The 21,224-nt window shown below is 34.6% G+C and overlaps 1 protein-coding gene across 21 annotated transcripts in view; it reads left to right on the forward strand.

Moving 5' to 3' along the window:
* The window catches only part of SOX5 (SRY-box transcription factor 5), a 1,011,059-nt gene that overhangs the window by 884,942 nt on the left and 104,893 nt on the right, over positions 1-21,224 (forward strand). For all 21 annotated transcript variants that reach the window (XM_019452504.2, XM_019452503.2, XM_019452501.2 and 18 more), the window contains one exon: positions 17,570-17,655. In XM_019452504.2, the coding sequence (XP_019308049.1) occupies positions 17,570-17,655 (86 nt within the window). The remainder of the gene's footprint in view (positions 1-17,569; positions 17,656-21,224) is intronic.

Genomic DNA, 21,224 nt, shown 5'->3' on the forward strand with positions numbered 1-21,224 from the left:
CACAGCTTCCTCACACCCCACCCTCAAAGTTAAATGGCCTTCCCTCGGAACACATAGTTTGTAGGCAGGAATGAGAGGAATAGGTGTTTCTCTTTTCACTAATAACTACAGTGCTCTGCTCCTCTTCTTTTTGTTTGGGTGTAAAATTTCTAGTCATATAATTCTAACAGCTGCCTTAGAAATTTGTGACAGGAACACATTTTATGTGGAAATAAAAAAATCTGCAGGAAGGCAATCCAATAAAATAACCCATTTTCTATATACAGTATAAAACAAACAGTGGTAAAAGAGTTGGCTCAAGAGTTTAGCCCAAAGTGTCAAATTGAATGTGTCACATAGCTGCAGATAGTCTTTCCCCATAGATGGGCATGTGCCTAGTGCTGAAGTTCCCAAACTGTGTGCTAAGGTACCAGGGTGCCTTTACTAATTCACAGGGGCATACAACATATTTTAAAATTTCAAGGAAAATACAGAGACATCTGTCAGACACTATATAAACTACCTTAGCTGTTTAGACCTTTACTACTTAACAAAATGGAAGAGTCGGGTATTTCTTTTGTCCTGCAGGTGCCATGAAAAAATTATTGAGCTGTGGATGGTGCCTGAATCCAAGAAATTATAGGAACTTTTGGCCTAGTCTAGTACATGTACATTTAAAAACTTAGTATGACCTATCTTACTAGAAAGTTATTGGTGTCGACTTATCATATTACAATCATAGAATGGAATATTATAACAAAATTTATCTTATGGGTTATGGACAATATTGTATACATAAAGCAGTTGATTCATTTGTCTATACCAGTTGATTCCTGTGTCTATGTGACTTCAAATAGTTAACTGTGTTTTTGTTTCATTTTGATTTAATTAACCCAGTGTGAAATACACAACTACAAGCTGAAAGGTACTTGGAATGAGAGAACGTGGGCTTGAATTAAGTTTTGCCTTGTTCTGCTACCGTGATTGTCCTGTGCAAGTTACTGAGCTTTCTTTTCCTCATCTATATATGGACTGATAACACCCATTTTACTTAATTGTTTCAAAGATTAAATGGGATTGCATATGAACTAGTACCTAGGTAGCATTGTGCCAGGAAAACACAGATCTGGTTTAAAAGAATGTATTCTAAAACCACACCTGGCAATTAATTGCATTTTGTATCCTATCCAGGATCAAATTTGTTCAACCACACCTGAATGGGGCTTCCTCTGACTAGGAAAATTGAATTGTTTAGAGAAAAGTATTACAGTGCTGATGGAAACCATTTGTCTCATGTAGATACAGCCTTAACTATTTACATCATAATCACCAAGTTTTAACTTTTTCTGTTGTCATTTTCCACTTGTATATTTATCAAAGCTCATGTTGGAAAAGATCAGGTGATTTTGGGTTTTTTTTTTTTTTTGAAAATGTATTTAATCATTGTTTTGGCTGTATGAAACTAGAAATATATTCACATACTTTCCACATTGATTAATTTTTCAGAAATGTGCTAAATAAAATAGCCATATAACGTTACTGATTGAAATATTTAATTGCCTTATGAGATTAGCTTAAATAAATAGAAGTCGATGAGCCAAGCTTAATAAACTTAAAATATGCTGTATTTATTCTTCATCAGTTTTCTGAACAGTATTTCCGCTTCTAATAAAAAAGGAAACTCTCAGTTAATTAGTTCCTCATACACCACAATAAAATTAATGTTTAGGAGTTAAATACCATAAACTTCCTCAGGCATATTTGCTGATGTGTTCCTGTTTTTGGTTAATGTCACATGTTTCATTGTTTAATGGGGATATCATGTGGGTTCCATTATATCTCTCTCGTGTAAAGGGTCCATGTGTCTGGCATTTTAGGAGACTGCATGCTAATTTCTGATTTAACTGTGTCAGCTGACATACAGGTCGTTGACAATCAGTGCTGAAACAATCACCGAATCACAAGCTAAAAACCATTGACATGGTACGCTTTTATCAAATTGACAAAATAGGAAACATGTGTTGTCAGGATCACATACTGTAGGTTCTTTGTACATTAGCAGAGAGAAGAGGATGTAATCATATATTCAGGCTTCTGTGTTTGTGTGTTTTAAAATTATTGTGACCAGCTCTTCTCTACCCACCTCCCCGAAACACCTTATAAACCAATGACTTTGGGTGAACACAACTTCATTGTAGAATTTAGTCTATATATGTATATATATATATATATATATATATATATATATATATAATTTATATTGTATTTATTATATTTGTAATATATATTATATTAGTATATAAAATTAGTAATATTAGTAAATATATATCTAGATCTAGATCTAGATATATTTATTTAAAGAATTGCTGTGGTACCTACACAGCCAATCATTTAAATTGCCATCTGAAATAAGTTAGACTGGTGGCTTAAAATGTGAGATGATTAAAAAGTAAAGAGAATTGAGTGCAAAAATGTATATAACATTCCACAATTATGGTGGAAGCTACCCTCCAATTCTCATGGGAAGGATGTTTTTAGGTCAATAAAATGTGGTGTTTTTTGTTTTTTTTTTTCCTAAAAGGGAGTTTATAGTATTTTTACAAGATTCATCACTGAGAGAAGGGAGATGTATGTTGTGACAAAGTGTCATAACTTGGTATAAAAACAATAGCTTATATTGTGCCTTATTGTTTATAAAACATAGACACATAATTAATTTTAAGCATCATAACTCTGTGAGCTGATAACTAAGCTATGTTAGTAACTACTGTTGAATCCCGTCCTCCCAACACACACACACACTACTACCAAAATACACACATGAGCAAACACAAAAAGCAAAAGCCCCTTTTTCAAAAAATTCCTCAGATTTTACTAGACCAAAAATATATACTTAATCTTTTAATCCATCTTGTTTGCTTTTTAACACTTAAGAACATAAGCATGCCATTCAATTTAAATATAAACCCATTTGGGTCAGTTTTTCCTTTTTTGACATAATTCTTGATAATGTAGATTTGTCAAATGGAAAGAAAGAGTGCTTGGCTGATGACACTCTGTGCTCTCAGCCAAGAGGCCTCACAATGTGGTATTACCATATATGACATTGCCATAGTGCAGCCTAACCCTCAGAATTCTAAATTTATATCTTTCTGGCCACAGCAAACATGGAATCTCATCTTTGTAGCAGCCTCACATGAAGGTCATCAGACTGAAATGTAAGCCCAGAAGGGCAATATTTTATTTGAATAAATTTATTTGAATAAAATATTTATTTGAATAGAACTGTCAGTGATACCAAACACCTCTGTTCTCCGGTGTGCATATTCTTTCACTGTAGAAAATTCCATTAGAAGACAAACTGTAGTCATGAGGTTGATAGGAAAATATGGAAACAGAAAAAGTATTTAGTAAAACAGGTGAAGATAGTATTTGCTTACAACTCTACAATAGATACATATCTTCTATAGGGACGGAACAAGTCATGCTCTTATAATATCATGTGGAATCATATACTGTTTTAGGTTTATCTACTTTAAAGGCCAAAATAATATTAGTTGAAACATGGTGAAAGAATATTTTTTTTCACTTACATAATAGTCCAAACATTGCTCCTGTGGTAGTTCCATAAGAGCAAATCCTAGGCTTGTGCTCTTATTATACCACCTTCCACAAACTATAGTTTCTGTCTTAGATATCTTCCCCAGCCACCATATCCCCATTCCAGCCAGTGGAAAGGGCAGAAGAACTACAGCGACTTTTTAAATAATACTATTTCCCTAAAAATTTATTTTGGCTCTATATTCAAAGAATATTTTCTTACACCTACTTAATACAGTCATCTCATAACAACCCTTCGCATTTTTTCCTAATATATTAAAGATAGCACCTGCTGACTGCACAAATCTCAAATGACGTAGAAGCATAGAAAACAGAAACCGAAAGTTGTCTGTCTACACTCATATGCCCCTATAATCCCACTCCCCATATGTAATCACTGTTAACAATTTGGTACTTATTTACCAGAACTATAGATAGAAATATGTATGTGTTTATATATAAATAAGTATATACATTTATTTATATATAGATACATATATGTGATATGTAAAATGTGAACATATCTGTAGGTTGTAATGTGTATGTAATGATACATAGATGTTATATATGTATATATATATAACATCTATGTTATTATATATTATTTAGTACAAATCATATATATATATGATTTGTACTAAATAATATATAATGTATATGAGGGTAATGTTCTATGGACTATATTCTACTTATAAATTAAAAAAAAATCATGACTATCTTTCCTCTTCTGTACTTTTATTTTTTTAAATTTTTTAAGATATTTATTCATTTTTGAGAGTGAGAGAGACAGAGCGTGAGCAGGGGAGGGGCAGAGAGAGAAGGAGACAGAATCCAAATCAGGCTCCATGATCTGAGCTGTCAGCACATAGCCCAATGCGGGGCTCAAACTCACGGACTGCAAGATCATGACCTGAGCTGAAGCCAGACTCTTAACTGACTGAACCACCCAGGTGCCCCATCCTCTTCCATACTTTTAGATCTAACTTCTCCTGCATAATATTTCATTAAGCTGGATTACCATATTCTATTTGCATTTCCCACTAATGAACATTTAATTTTGTCTACAATATTTACAGTTAAATAATTCTACAGTAAACATTTTTGTGTGCACATATTTGCCCCAAATGAACTCTTCTAGTCCCAGTATATGGCATTTTACTTTCATTCATTTGTTCCTTTCTGAATAGTTTTCACCTGAGAGATTGCCTCTAAATTCTAATGCTCTCTGAGTTGGTTAATGGAAGGTCTAAAACTTTGAAAATTGACTCATCTGAGTCAAGCTATAAATAAGCATCAATGAGACTTGTAATCTGAAACTATTAATTGTCTGGATTTAGTCAATTCTGTTAGAAAAAAAAAATTAAAGGGGCGCCTGGGTGGCTCAGCTGGTTAGGCAACTGACTTCGGCTCAGTTCATGATCTCACCGTGAGTTCGAGTCCCTCATCAGGCTCTGTGCTGACAGCTCAGAGCCTGGAGCCTACTTCACATTCTGTGTCTTCCCCTCTCTCTACCCCTCCCCTGCTCATGCTCTGTGTCTCTCTGTCTCTCAATAATAAATAAATATTTTTAAAAATTTTTTGAAAAAAAAATTAAACAAGATATCAAAAGACCTTGGTAATCAAAATCCCATTTCATATTATTCTGTGCCCTTTGGCTAGTCATTTCCTCTTTGTGCCCTAGATTTTTAATCTTTAAGTGAGCTACAATAATGTCTGCCCTACTCACTTCATAAGGGGATTGTAAAAATTGTGCATTTCTGAGGAATTTAAATTATAATATAAATATAACATATAATTATTATTTATTAAATGTAGAAGTCTGTTTTGAACATTTAGAATGTGACATAATGAAAAGAATTTCAGGAGTTTATTCTAGGTCACTATACTTCTAACCAAGACTTTTGCATTATTTGGTTTTCTTTTTTTTTTTAGGGGGAGGGGAAATGCCATAACGGTTCTTAATTTTCAGAGTTCTAAATGTATCATTCTAATAGGAAACTCTAGACCAGAAGTCATCCCAAACATACAGCTCACAGGCTTATTGTTACAGGGGCTAGGAAACTTCCTGTTTTCAACCTGCAGTTTCCAGATTCCAGCGACACTCTAGGAGGAGGAATATCTATCAAAAAACCGTGATAGACAGAAAACTGGAAAGGTTATAAAAGGTGTCAAAGAAATGAAATGCTTGCTAAACCTTAGTATTAAAAGTGGAAAATAAAAACTATCATTTGCTTTTATCATAAGTGGCTTATACCAATGCCCCTCTGCCAAATCACTGCTCCTAAGTACCTGAATCATTTGGGGTGCTTTTTTCTGTGCCATTTATTTCCTCATAAGACACAGAAGCAAAATATAGACATAGTAATCTAATGTACGTTTGGATATAGAAGCTGTTCCTTAATTAATGATTCTCTTTGAGCAGCTTAAAATGAATTATTGTGCAATAGCTTAAATGATGCCTTCGTAGCAATACTGGAATGCAGGAGGAAAAGGAGATTTCTTTGATTCATTGTCACCTTTTCAGGGATACTCAGATTTCTTAGATAATTAACCCAGGAATTTTCATTAGGACTAGAATTCATTTAATTTATGGGCTAAGAGGTAAAGAAAGAATGCCCTATCTCTTATAATCAGAAATGTCTTCCCATTTTGAGAGGCATTTCTTAAAAAAATTATAACCTCTTACTAAACTAGCCAACTGAGTAACTATTAGTTAAATAGGATAAAGTTTTCATTTGCTATGCTACATTAAAAAGACATAAAAATATTTTTTTTTTATTTTTAAAAACTTTTTACTGAAAACACCTGAGACAGAGCAATTGAGAACAATTATCTCAAAATATCTTTTGAAAATAGATGTTTAGTCAAACAAAGGATAATTATTAATCTTATTTTCTCAAAATTCACATGAAATATTTCTATTATTTTATGAGACTCTCCTATAAAATATTAGCATTTCTCACAAACAAGTTTCAAGTATCAAAGTCCTATTCTAACAAATTGATAAAACCCCTTTACCTTAACTCACGTATACCATATCAGTTGTTCTGAACTTCTTGACTTGGATTCCACAAGATGATTTAGTGGAATTGTTATAAATTTAACCACCTAAAAGGGAGCGAGGGAGGAGACATAGCTGAGCATAGTACTATAAAAAATCAAAGTTTAACTCACTTGGATTTATGAAAGTCTAAATTGATTTGAACAATCACAATGAAAGATTTTGTTTTGTCATTTGTTTATATATAACATCTTTTTTGGTAAACACTTTGACCATACTCAGGTACTTTAATGCCATCATAATAGTGGGTTCCTTTTAATGAACAGAAATTATGTTAAGATTTAGGAATTTCATATTATTTATTTCAAATACTCAATGAGATATGACTTGCTTTAAAATTAAAATTTATAAAATAGACAGATTATGGAATATTATAAAAGAATAATTTGATAAATGAAAATATTTTACAGAACATTCTTTACCTCTTCTGGGTCCATATTTCCTTATATCCCCAAGCTCTAGGCTTCTCTTTCCTCTTGATTTCCTATTCTACTTTTGTATCATTGGTTGCTGAGCTAACACATCATTATTATTTGAATTAAACCCTGCCCAAATACTAATTTGTTCCTTATTTGTATAATTATTTGCTTACAATCTGTTACTTCTACTAAACTGTAAGCTTTTGATATGGGAAGAGTGGTCTCCTGTGTTGATATTTGTTAATTTCTTAATTAAATGAATTGTTTCTTCATTTATTCAGTCAGTAAACATTTTAACAGCCTGTGCTATGTATTTAACAGAACCATGCACTTTAACAGTTCCTATGCTAAGAACTAGGGATTTAAAGATGAGTAAGACTGAATCTCTGCCTGTAGGTTGCTCATAGTGTAGTTGGGGAGAATGGGACATAAACAGATGTAATATGATAGACGTATGCCTAGAATTTTTGATGGAGGTCAGGGGAAAAGGAATGAATTCATACTTAAGAGAGGTGGAAGGTGTCAGGAAAGGCTACTTGGAGTGGGGACCCATAAGTCAAATTCCAAAGGATGAAGTGGGGCAGGCAAAAAAGCATTTGAAGAAGTTGTCCAGGTGAAGGAACACAGAAATAACATTCTAAACAGAAGAAAACAGCCTGGACGAAGGCTGGAAAGCGAGAGATGGAATGGGGTGTACATGGACCTATAACAGTTCAGTGATAAAAGTAAATTATAAGGCAAGAAATGACGAGTAGTGTGAGGACCTAAGAAGAGGCAACTCAGGGGAATATTTATACACTGTGTATGCTCCAGGAAATGAAAAACCATTGGAGGTTCCTCCCATCCTTACTTTTAGGCTTATCCATTTATTCATTCAGCAGATATTTATCATCTATTGTGCACCAGGCATTGCGGCTCTTGGACCTCTTTCATCTTGTCTAGTCTCATATATTTTTTAATTTTTTTTAACATTTATTCTTTTTTTTTTTTGAGAGACAAAAAGAACAGAGCATGAGCTGGGGAGGGGCAGAGAGAGAGGGAGACAGAATCCAAAGCAGGCTCCAGGCTCTGAGCTGCTAGCACAGAGCCCCATGAGGGGCTCGAACTCATTCACTGCGGGATCATGACCTGAACTGGAGTCGGATGCTTAACCAAATGAGCCACCCAGGCACCCCTAGTCTTATATTTTTACTGAGGATCTAACCCAAGCTCAGCCCTTTCTCCGATTCTTTCTCAAATGATTTGAGTTTGAATAAATTCTTCTTTTCTCTGGTAATTTTTCTCTTTCTTATTCATTTGATTTTCATCTTATGGCTTTGATTTATTTCACTCTTGATATCTGTATGTCTTATTTGTGAAACTGAAAGTGTCATCAAGGCAAGAACTATACCTTTTATTTCTTTGTGCCCTCCACATAGTATTTGATACATGTTAGTTGGATAAGCTCTAAATGAATGTATCTATTTGAAAACTGAAGTCTGTGTTTGCATAGTGTTCTAAAAATAGTCTATGATGTCTTCTAAAATAATACTTTTTTTCTAAAAATAGTCTATGTTTTCTAAAATAATACATTTGGGGTTTGTTTTTTTTGTTGTTTGTTTTGTTATTTTGTTTTTTGTTTTGTTTTTACTCAAGTACTAATGTTTATAGTACTTACTATAGTTCAGTAAGTATACTATAAGTATACTTATAGTATACTTATAGTATACTATTAGTATACTTATAGTATAGTAAGTATAGTATAGTCCTGGACTTTTTTTTTGTAGAATAAGAATAATTATATCTACCTTACTGAATTGTTGTGAAGATTAAGTGAGATTTTATACACACACGTAAATATGTATGTGGATGTATATATGTGTGTATATATATATATATATATATAGTATTTTAACAGTGCTAAAATTCAACAAATACTAGTTGCTCACATTCCAAATTAGTAGGAAAAAATGAATTATTGAAACAGGATGTTGGAGCAATTGAATAACTACTTGGGTAAGAATGATTCATTCTTTAAATAATTTACTAAAATAAAAGCCCAAACTATAACTTTTTTTTTCTTTTTTTTTGCTCCTGTCTCTCTTTTCTCCCATCAAATTGGTCATCAAATCTGTCTCTCAGATCTCCTTCCCTTATGCTTAGTTTAGGCCACTATCATTTCCCGCTTGATTTATTGCAGTGGTATTTAACAAGTCTGTCTCCAGTCTCTCCCTCTTTCAATCGATTCTATCCCTTGCCACAAAATTGATCTAAAACACAAATCAGACTATGTCACTCTCCTGCTTAAAATCTTTCAGTGACTTAACATTGCCTTTGAAGTAAAACACAAGATTCTATAAGATATGTGTTCCACCTCCTTTTTAGCTGCATAGCTTACCCTTCCCTTACCGCATCAGACACACTGAGAGTATTTAAATATTCTCGAAAGTAGGGGTCAGTAAAAGATGGTGGTTATTGTTCGCACTGCTTGATCAATGGCAGGAGGCTCCTTCCAAGCCAGAGGAACCCACTGATTAATCTATGGTTCCCTAAGATGAAAGAAAGCAATTTTCTTCAAAAGTTCTGTCCATAGTGTCCTTTTTAATGTCATTCTTTCCTTAGATTCCTACAGAGCTCTGTCCATCTGGAAGTTAGAGTGGTAAAAGCAGAATGTTTTAAGTACTATCTGAGAAAATGGTGAATTAGAGCAATTTTGGTTATACTAAATGGTGGAAGCTTACTGTGGGACTCTAGCAAGTAGAAGACATGGAAAGTAGGTGATAAAATGGTCCTGAAAGGCAATGCCTTAGTGAAACTAGCTATTTTTAAACATTTTTTAAAGTTTATTTATTTTTGAGAGAAACAGAGACAGCATGAGCAGGGGAGGGGCAGAGAGAAAAGGTGAGAGAGAATCTCAAGCAGGCTCTGTGCTGTTGGCATGGAACCGGATATGGGGCTCAATCCCACCACTATGAGATCATGACCTGAGCTGAAATCAAGAGTCAGATGCTTAAACGACAGAGCCACCCGGGAGCTCCTGAACCTAGCTATTTTTAATAGACATTTTAACAAATAACCTTTCTTGACACTGTTTCCAAGTTAAGTTCTTCTTTTCTTGAGGTTTTCAGAGTACCTTCTACACTACCTTCTGATTTGCTCATTGTATCATCCAATTGGCTTATATGTTTATCCCTCTCACTTGATTAGAAACTTGTCTAGGGCTAGGATTGTGTGTGTATGGATATGGGATTTAAATTTTGTATTTCCCACCACCTAGAGAAGGCAATCTGGTATTTGTCAAGAAAACAAACCAAACCAACCAACCAACAAAACACCATGGAGGGCTAATAAAGGAATGCATCTCCTTGTTTCAGTGAAAATAATGCCATAAAACTTTCCAGAACATTTATACTAATCCATAGATGAAAGGATGTAGGTCCTTGACCCGGGGTAAGAATATATTTGCTTTGACAATCTTCCTGAGCCTAGATAACCTTGTTGGGAAATATTGTTTTTCTTACTTTATTATATATCAGAGAGGTAAATCCTTCTTAATGTCAGTAGGGATTATTATGATCTAAATATTCATTACTTTAACACTATTGCAATTAACATGCTTTCTAAGGGGTTATTGGGTTATTTAATATTAGCTATATCATTTATATCAATAGACACTATAAGCTAGGTTGTATTCTGAAAACAATTGACTAATATACCTCACATATTTTTCAACTTTTTGAAAAAAATTGTTTTGAGCTAGAATTTTCCATACTTGGCTTTGAAATAAGAAGCCAATTAATTTTGGAAAGGCTTAGGGAAAAACTGTTCAAATGGTTAAAACCTAGGAAAGAGTAAAAGATATTACTTTTAACTAGTTGAAAGTCAATTTGAATAACTTACACATGGTTGAACTTTAAAAGTCAGAATTTTCCATTATTTAATTTTTACTAAGTACTTCATGAGGTATTTACAAAATAAACCTGTTAAATAAGGGATGGCACAAATAGATGACAGTATTTACTTCAATAAAGGATCTTTTTTCCCCAGTAGGTCTTAATTACTCTTTTGCCATTAATAACCACCCTTGCCCTTATTTTTAAAGTCTGATAGATTCTGTGTTTGCTTTGGACACCAGCATATGCATGCAATATATTTTGAATTTAATTAAGAGTGAAATTGCTATATTGGCCAGCTTCACAGCTATTGTATTTGTATTTACTTAGTAACTTGGGACAAATTTGAGTCAAACTAGTTTTGGATATCTGGGTCTGAAAAATTGGTAATAAGGTAGACATGCTTCAAGTTATGTATGTTTGTATGCTGAAAGGAGACGGTTGTGATAATGTGGTACCTTAGACACAAACTTTTGAAAATTAGTTGATATCCTGTTTATGACTATATAATTATATCTTGGAAACTGTATATGATTAAAGACACATATTAGCTATCACAGTCTCTTTAACTCCAGCTGCCAGTCTTTTGTTTTCTCCGATTTACTTAAACATCAAATACATTGATGTGTGGCTGTGTATGGCAAACATTAGTTTGCTAAGGCTACCATAACAGAATAGCACAAACTGAGTGGCTTAAGCAACAGAAATTTATTTATGGAGGCCAGAAGTCCAAGATCAAGGTGTCAACAGGGTAGATTTCCTTCTGAGTTTTCTTTCCTTGACTTGTAGATAGATGGCCATCTTCTCCTCTGTCCTCACATGGTTGTCCCTCTGTGTTGTTTGCATCCTAGTCTTTTCTTCTTATAAGGATAGCAGTCCTGTTGAATTAGAGCCCACCTGTGTGACCTCATTTAGGATTTCAACATATACATTTGGAAGGAGGGAGCACAACTCAGCTTATAACACATATATACAATTATTTAGCTTGTATAAATGTTTTATATATATATATATATATATATATGTATATATATATGTAATATATATATGTATATATATACATATATATATTACATATATATATATACATGCATTTATACTCACACATACAATATGGGATGTGTATAATATGATAGTTATTCATTCGTACATGTACAATTGACCCTTGAACAACACAGGTTAGAGCTGCACAGGTCTTCTTCTATGCAGATTTTTTTTGATAAATATAATACAGTACTGTAAAAATATTTTCACTTCCTTATGATTTTCTTAATAACATTTTCCTTTCTCTAGCTTACTTTATTGTAAGAATGCAGTATATAATAATATAACATATAAAATATGTGTTAATTGATTATTTATGTTATCAGTAAGGCTTTCAGTTAATAGTGGCCCTTAGGTCCCTGGGGAGTCCAAGGTTATACCTGGATTTTCAACTGCATGGGAGTCAGCACCTCTCACCCCTGTGTTCAAGTAGCAACTGTGTGTATATATATCCAAGTAGATCCACATATATACAAAGGAAAATAGACTATTCATTCATTAATATGCATTAATGAATTTAGAAAATGAAATGATAAAAGATAAAATACCAATATATGCATTTTTAAAATTTATAGAATAATCTAGATTTTGATAATGAACTTTATATGTATGTATCACACTCAATTTGTTATTAACAATTAGATAATAGTAATTGAGAAGTGCCCAAAATACCTATGCAGGTGCTTGCTATCAATCCAAGTGTATGAGGAAGTCTTTGTCCCTAGGTTCGAGATCTGGGGTCATTTTTTTTTAATGTTTGTTTTAGTTTTGAGAGAGAGAGAGAGAGAGAGACCAAGGGGAGGGGCAGAGAGAGAGGGAGACACAGAATCTGAAGCAGGCTCCAGGCTCCAAGCTGTCAGCACAGAGCCCGACATGGTCTTGAACTCACAAACTGCGAGATCATGAACGGAGCCAAAGTCATTCGCTTAACCAACTGAACCACTCAGGTGCCCCCAGGTCCAGGGTCATTTTTAAAACCCCCTGCTACCTAACTTCTTTAATGATACTTGCTAAAACTTTATTTCATAGTCATTGCCGTGTTGTATCCAAATAGCCTCCAGTGTGGGGTATTAAGTTTCCCAACTCCTTCCCTTCAGTCTCTTTTCCCTCTACTTTATTCTATCACCTATCAGGTAAACTGATTTCTCTCCATTCCTTCAGCATGTCATACATGTTTTAATGTGTTTCACCCACCCAAAACATCTATCCCCCCTCTACCTGCAAATCTTCAAGGCCAAGCTCACTCTTATTTTCGTCTTTATTCTCTCACTTAATTAGAAAAGATGGATGTGTAGTAGATAGAGACCAAGGTTTGTTTTGTTTTGCCTCCCAAAGAACCTAGCAGAGTTCTCGTCACATGGTAGACGTTGTAAGTACTGATTAATTGATTAATTCACAACAGGATAACTAAATTATGTAAAATGAATGATCACTATGAAGGGCATCACAGCCTCTACTTTTTGCTATAGTTAATTTTAAGATTATATTGATTAAATGAACAATAGAAACAAATTACATAGTTTAAGTATTTAAGTTGCCTATTCTAATAGTCATACTATAATATTTGTTATTTTTGCTAGTTTGCATAGTACAAATTCAGCTTTTAAACATCTAAACTTCCCCTTATAAATTCAAATAGTGTTTTCTAGATTAGATATTAAAAATACTAAATGGTAAATAAAACCTTATCCATGTAACATCAGTCAGTTGTCCACTCTCTCCCCTGTATCATCAGGGTTTTTTTCCCCTATATTTACTGGATTGTTCTTACTGGCATGCAAGCATTCTATAAGTTTTACAAGTATACCTTTTAAGTAAGGTTTTCTGGATTACATGCCCTCCAATAACTACTGCAAAACACCTCACTAGAATTGTCTGTTCCATCACTTCTCAAATAAGTACAAACTGTCTGGGACTCTTGTTGAAATTTAATTTCTAATTCAGAAGGTGTATATACTTGCTGCTTTAACAAATTCTCCCAAAACTTAATGGCTTAAAACAATAAAACATTTGCACACAGCCCTGCTGGGAACCTGTGGCTCAGGATCTTTCACATAGTTGTGACCAGTGTGTTGGCCCGGGCTATATAGTCATCTCTAGGCTTGACTTGAGGAAGAATCTGCTTCTAAGCTTTCTCCTTTGGCTGTTGGCAGGCCTCATCTCTTTGCTTGCTGTTGGCTGAGAACATCATGCCTTTGCTATGTGAGCCTCTTTTTAGGGCAGCTCAACATAGCTGCTTAGTCCAAGACAGATAGACAGGGTAGGGTTAGGGAGAGGATAAACAAGACAAAACCAGAATCTTCTTGTAACCCAACGTCACAAGTAATATCGCATCACTTTGCCTTCTTCTCTTCAAGGGTAGGAGATTACAAGGATGTAAACACAAGGAAAGAAGTAGAGTCATTGGGGGGTTCCATCTTAGATGCTGCCTGTCCAAGTAGATTTGGCGTGGGGTTTGAAATGCTACATTTTTAACGAATTCCTAGGTGATAACCGTTATTATTCTCCAAGAACTTCATTTTGAAAAGAAAGGGTCTATACTTCCTGACTCCAGTTCTACTTTTAATCATCCTCTGTTGGTCACACTCACTCCAATTAGGCTTTCTCACCCTCCACTACACTGAAATTGCCCATGTTGGAGTCACCAATGACTTCCACATTACTAAATCCAGCATTTGAAATAAAATCACTCTTTCTGAAAATCTTTCCTTACTTGGCTTCTGGAACATTAAATTTATATTTCTCCTTAGTTTTTCTGCTACTTGCCTATCTCCCTGACTATAAATATTACTATAGTCCACAACCAACCCTTGGACCTATTTTTTTTTCTCTACAGTTAACTCCTAAACAGTCTAATGAAAGCTTATAGCTTTACATTCCAGATATATGCTGACCACTCTCAAATTTACATTTCTGATATGAATTTTTCCTCTAAAATACTGACGTGTTTACCAAGTGCCTCATTGAACATCTCTACTCAGATATCTAATAGTAATTTCAAACTTAAAGTGTCCAAAATAGAATTATTCATACCCCGTGGCCTCCCCCTTCCCCACCAGGCCCAACCTGGCAATCTTGCTTCTCATTTAGTGTTTGCAAACCAAACAAACAGTACTACTCTCCAATCTGGCTGTTCAGTGAAAACCACAAGAGTCATCCTTGAGTCCTCTCTTACTCTCATATGTAAACAATCATGAAGTTGTGTCTGTGTTGCCTCTTTTTATCCCTTGACTTTCTCCATCATTCTCCATCCCAACATCACCACTCTTGTACAGACCATTATTATGTGTTACAGAGAGTTCTGATCTTTTTACTATTGATTATAGCTTCTAACCTCTAGCCCAGATGATTTTATTCAACCCATCTTTTTCTACATTCATGGTTTCCTTTAGCCTACAGAATGAAGTTTAGATTCTTTTTTCTTCAATATATGAAATTTATTGTCAAATTGGTTTCCATACAACACCCAGTGCTCATCCCAAAAGGTGCCCTCCTCAATACCCATCACCCACCCTCCCTTCCCTGCCACCCCCCATCAACCCTCAGTTTGTTCTCAGTTTTTAGATTCTTTAATATTGTTTTATAATGCTGTACATAATCTGGCCCCTGATTCCCTCTCCGGTCCCATTTATCTCTTCTTGTTTACCTGTGCTCTAAACTTAAGCAGTGCAGGGACTGGACTATGATATGACACTCCCATTTGACTGTAAGTCTTCATTAAAATGGTTTTTCTTTCTGTAAGGCTCTTCTTTTTCTTCTTTGTTTGGCTAGCCTTCTCTTCATTCAGATTTCAGCTTAAACCTAACTTCTTTCTGGAGGCCATCTTTGATCTCTTAGACTAGGTTTAAGGCACCTATGGTGTAGTGCATAGTGTTGTATACTTCCCTATCTTAACAGTCAGTGTATTTTCTACTAATCATTGAATTATCTTTTTTCTTTTTCTCCCATTAAGCTATAAGTTCTGGGGAGACCAAGTCAGCAGATGTAGATTCAGGTATTTTGAAGCCTGAAAAATATAACTTTGGGGTCCTCTTTAAGAATATATGTAATTATGGGGGCACCTGGGTGGCTCAGTCGGTTAAGCATCCAACTTCAGCTCAGGCCATGATCTCACAGTTTGTGAGTTTGACCCCTGCATCTGGCTCTGTGCTGACAGCTCAGAGCCTGGGGCCTGCTTCAGATTCTGTGTGTGTGTCTCTCTCTCTGCACCTCCCCTGTTTGTGCTCTGTCTCTCAAAAATAAATAAACATTAAAAATATATATATATATTTAATTATTTATTTATAATTATTATTTTAATTATATACACATAATTTTCAAATACACACACTCAAGTGAAAATGAGAGTTTTCATTTATAAAAGAAATCACAACAAAGTAAAAACGCTGACAAATATGAAAGCATATGATACTGTAAACATGCTTCCAGAGGCCCTTCGCAGAACCCCAAAGCTTAAGCTTCATTAAATTCCCAGTAAACACACCTCTACAAGTCAGTCTTCTTTAAAACTCTATTTCTAGTGTTGAGAGCAGTGCTTGATATGTAGCAGATACTCAACAAATATTTTGGAATGGATGTATTAACTTTATTTTCACAAATTAGATTACTAAAAATAGATTTTTTCTATATTAAAAAATTATGCTGATAATTATTATTTTTTTATTTTTTGCTACGGTCATATTTCAAATACCAATAATGTACATGCCTGTTAGCATGTCAGTGGGCTCTAAGCAGAAAGTCTATTGTACTTCTTTACCAAATGGAAAAAAAAATTGCATTAAAAATGTATACTCCAATCTCTTAGATTGTATGTATATATATTTGTGTGTGTCTCTATATCTTTATAGATCACGTGTATTAAAACTTTAATGTTGAATTACTAAGATTTTGGTTTTTCAGATATCACCACAAACAAAAACCCTTCAGGGAGAGACCATCTATATTCTGTTTTCTTTATAATATATTTTATAAACATTTATCTCTGAGATAATAAGGATACGAATATTTTATATAAAACAATGCATAAAATGTTTTCTTTATTCTCAAATCATCCACAAGACACTACTTAAGAGGTTATTTGAATTAAGACAATAACATTGCATTCAAAAGGTAAGCTATTTGGCTTACATCTTTAGAGTTGAGTTTGTTAAAATGGAATTAAATTTAGTTAAGTTCCTCTTATGGTAACATTTTAAATTTGCTGAGGGTTGGTAGGCTCATGTCAAGACTGTTAGGGGTGTGTGTGTGTGTGTGTGTGTGTGTGTGTGTCTGTGCATGTGTGTGTGTGTGTGTGTGTGTGTGTGTTATAAAGTGCAGCCTTCTGATCAATGCACACTTTTTTCCTCCCATTTTCCTAAATACATCATGAAAAAAGGATGAGGTTTCCGCCTTAATTGCTTGTGCCTTTTATTCACATTCCTCTCTCAGCCAGAATTGTGAAAAGAGTGTTAGTAAAAGGCTGCACAATAGAGCTTTTCATTAGGCCCCAGCAAGGCACACAAAGGAAGGCTTTTGGAAAGAGTGAATGCAGGAGTTTAATTTGCAGGTGGAGAGTAGATAAAAGGTGCTGACACCTCTATTCTTCTCTTACTTAGGTGACCCTTACCCTGTTCAGCTGATCCCAACTACCATGGCAGCTGCCGCTGCAGCAGCACCAGGCTTAGGCCCGCTCCAACTGCAGGTAAGTCGGGAAACAATGCAGAAGAGACAAAGGTTAAGTAAATAGGGAAAACAGCTATTATCGTGTTAAAGCAAAATAAGGCTGAGTAGTGATATTTGTCTCCCTCTTTTTTTGTTTTTGACTTCCCTTGCACTGATTCTCAACCAGAAGTTGAGTGGTTGACTCTTTTAATTTGGGGCCCTGTTTTCTGTACTAAAGAGAGCTTATTATACATTTTTATCGCCTGGTATGATTTAACAAAATGGTCTCAGGTTTTGCTTTGATTACTGTGTAACATAGTTTCATCACAGACTGGTCCTCATCAAGATAAAAAGAACAAAACTGTCAAAGACATTCACACAGATACTTATGAATCAAGGCAACTTAACAGAAATTACATTTTAAAAAATGTTCAAGACACCCAATATTTTTGACTCTGTAGGTCTTTTTATTCTCCTGCTAATGCCAACTCAGTTGGGCAAGCAAAAAGAAATAAACCAAATAAGCGAGCGCCTAAATGAGCACAACTTTATCCAGGCATCCCAATTAAGACCTTTTTAGCCCCGAAGAATACATATTCCCATATATTCAAGAATGTCAGTGATAACTTTACCAGATGTCCAAGTGATTTTAGAAATTTTGTCTCTGGAGTTGAAAAGAATATCAATAATATTATATTAAAGGTATCTTTCATTAACTATTTAAATCTTTGAATCAGCATCCCTCAAAATCTTCCCTAGCTTCTGTTGTTATGGACTTCATAGTTATGCAACTAATGAGGATAACAAACCATCTAATAATAGAATCAATCACCCCTGTGAGAATTGTGTATTTTCCTTTGCCTGAGAGACACAGTATATCTGTAAACCCAGATATATACCAGTTGTGCTTAATAAACTTAACTTGTATGCACAAAAATGCATTGTCATGATAGATGATCTTAACCTATAAGGAAGAATAGAGTTTTATATTGTAGCATTAAGAGACAAATATATCTGGCCAGCACTGGGGATTGTCAGAAGACCTGACGGGTTTCTGAAAAATCAGTCGAATCTCACAGGAAGAACACAGGAGGAGCTGAGACATACTGTGTTCTACAGAGGTTAATAACAGTCATTCCTAATCTACCTTTTCCACAAAAAGCTACAGGGTGAGTAAGTGTTTCTTTGAGCTGGAAGTATCTTGGGAAGTGTTAGAGCCAAGGAGACAATAAAAGTAGCATAACACTTGTTATCCTTTGAAATGGCATCCAGAAATAATGACAATATGGGAAAGTGGTTGTAATCAGTAAAACTTAAAAAGAGTAGTGAAATTAAAGAAAGAGGGAAGCATATCCAGAAATATATTTGAATGTAGAAATAGGAGTTTAGGAGATTTCTGATGTCCGTTTTAAAAGCAAGTTAGACATTCTTGTCTCCTTTCACCCTTGGATTAATGGTGAGAGGAAGCTGGGGCAAGTATGTTTCACTGTAGGATTCTAGTAGAAAGTAGCTTTGTTAGGCAACAATCCAAACTTCTCTTCCTACAGAGATGGTATTAAAATATTTGAAATTCTTTTATTTCCATCCTTATAATACATCAGATTCCCCTAAAATATCAAGATCTAAAAAACTCATTTTCAGAACGAGGAAAAGACACCAAATGTATTTGCTCTTCCTTTCACTATAATTTAATCTATAAGTAGAATAAAGATCTTTTTTATATAAGTGACATTGTACCCATTAACATATATGAGTTTTAGTTAGGATCTCAGTAAACCAATACTGTGGTATAACAGGAAAATTAATAATCCAAAAGTCTTTTGTGGGAAGCCACTAGCTACTAGTAAAACACATACAGGAGCACCTGGGTAGCTCCGTTGGTTAAGCATCCGACTTTTGGTCAGGTCAGGATCTTGCTGTTCATGAGTTCGAGCCCCTCATCAGGCTCTGCACTGACAGTGTGGAGCCAGCTTGAGATTCTCTCATCTCCCTTTCTCTTCCCCTCCCCCATTTGTGCTTTCTCTCCCTCTTCTCTCTTCCTCTCTCAAAAATAAATGAGTAAAATTTAAAAAAAAATAAACACATACATATAAACACACATGCAAATTTTTTACTCATGATTTAAAAATGCTACTCAAATGCAAACACATTTCAAACTCATGACATTTGCTAACTCAGTAACCTGCTAACCAAATTATAACAAAAATGCTGATGAATTGGCACTTCTACAAATACTCTCTATGCATCACACTGCTGAAAGAAGTAGCCCGATTCATAAGGGCAGTTATCTATTTCAGACTGCATTTCAATTTCATCCCTCTTTACACAGATATATGTTAATTCAAGCCTCTTGTTTTGAACATCTAGATCTAAGAAGGGCCCTATAAATGTATTCCTACTCATGATTGACTTTGCCTACCATTTGTGTTTTCTTTTGAAACGATCTTTGCCTGTCATTGTTCATACTTGGATGACATAGAGTAGAACCACAAATCCAGGATCCTCCTTAAAGAAAGAGTACAGTTATTTTAAAAGATGAGCAAGAGGATGTGTTTTAAATGCAGCCACTTTTTATTACTTAAATATTATTTCATGTTCCTGGATAAAATAATGAAATTCTAGCCATGTAATAAAATACACCTTATATTTTAAAATCACCTTACTATATACATTAGGAGCAGTTGAAATAGTCTAAGCATTGTGATGTATTTATTTTTTATAGAGAAAAAAGTGGCTTAATCTGGATTATGTAATTAACATGTTGTGCCAAGGGACTAATTTATTTATTTATTTTACAGTGAGATATCATTCTGTTTCTTCTGCCTTTAAAGTCTTTCCCGAGCGTCAGATCCATATAGACAACTATTTTTGACTGTCAAGAGGAAATATATAGGTGTTTACAGACAGTATAAGCTGAATACCAAATGGAACTTACCAGTTCTCTTTCTTGCCCCGAGACCTGCTCATTCTCTGGTCCTAGCAAATGGCTCTACTCCATCTTTGCTCAATCTGGAAACATGAGAGTTATCCTTGTCTCCTCTTCCTCTACATATGTTCATTCATTGTCTATGCATTCCACCTAATAAATACAGCAAGGATCCATCCATTTTTTTTCCATCTTACCTGTTATTACCCTTCTGGTCAGGCTCCCCTCATTTGTTGCCTAATTTACCACAATAGCTCCTGCACTGGTCTTCTGTCTTCATCTTACCCCCTCCAATGCTCTCTCTACTCGATCAGAATAATCTTTCTGATTTTAGAAAATCTGATCATGTCCTTCTCTTACTTGTTTTCAAGTTCTCTGGATCTTTACATGTGGTATTTCCTCTTCCTGGAACCCCATTACCCCACACCTTTACCAAGCCAACTCCTATTTCACTCAGATTGCAAGATAGAACATCACTTTCTAAAGAAATATTTCCTTGTTCCCAGGTCTAGATTAATGTAGCTCTTATGTGCTTCAAGAGCACACTGTATTTCCCCTCTCATAGCACTTGTAGAAAAAGTTTAAATTCTACTTTCTGGCTCCTACCAGATGGCAAAATCTATGAAGACAGTGAGTCATCATCATTTACATTAACCAAGTGTTTGAAATATTTTATGAACTCA

Source organism: Panthera pardus, unplaced genomic scaffold (genome assembly GCF_024362965.1).
Source record: "Panthera pardus isolate Hobbes unplaced genomic scaffold, ASM2436296v1 HiC_scaffold_6, whole genome shotgun sequence".
NCBI lineage: Eukaryota > Metazoa > Chordata > Mammalia > Carnivora > Felidae > Panthera > Panthera pardus.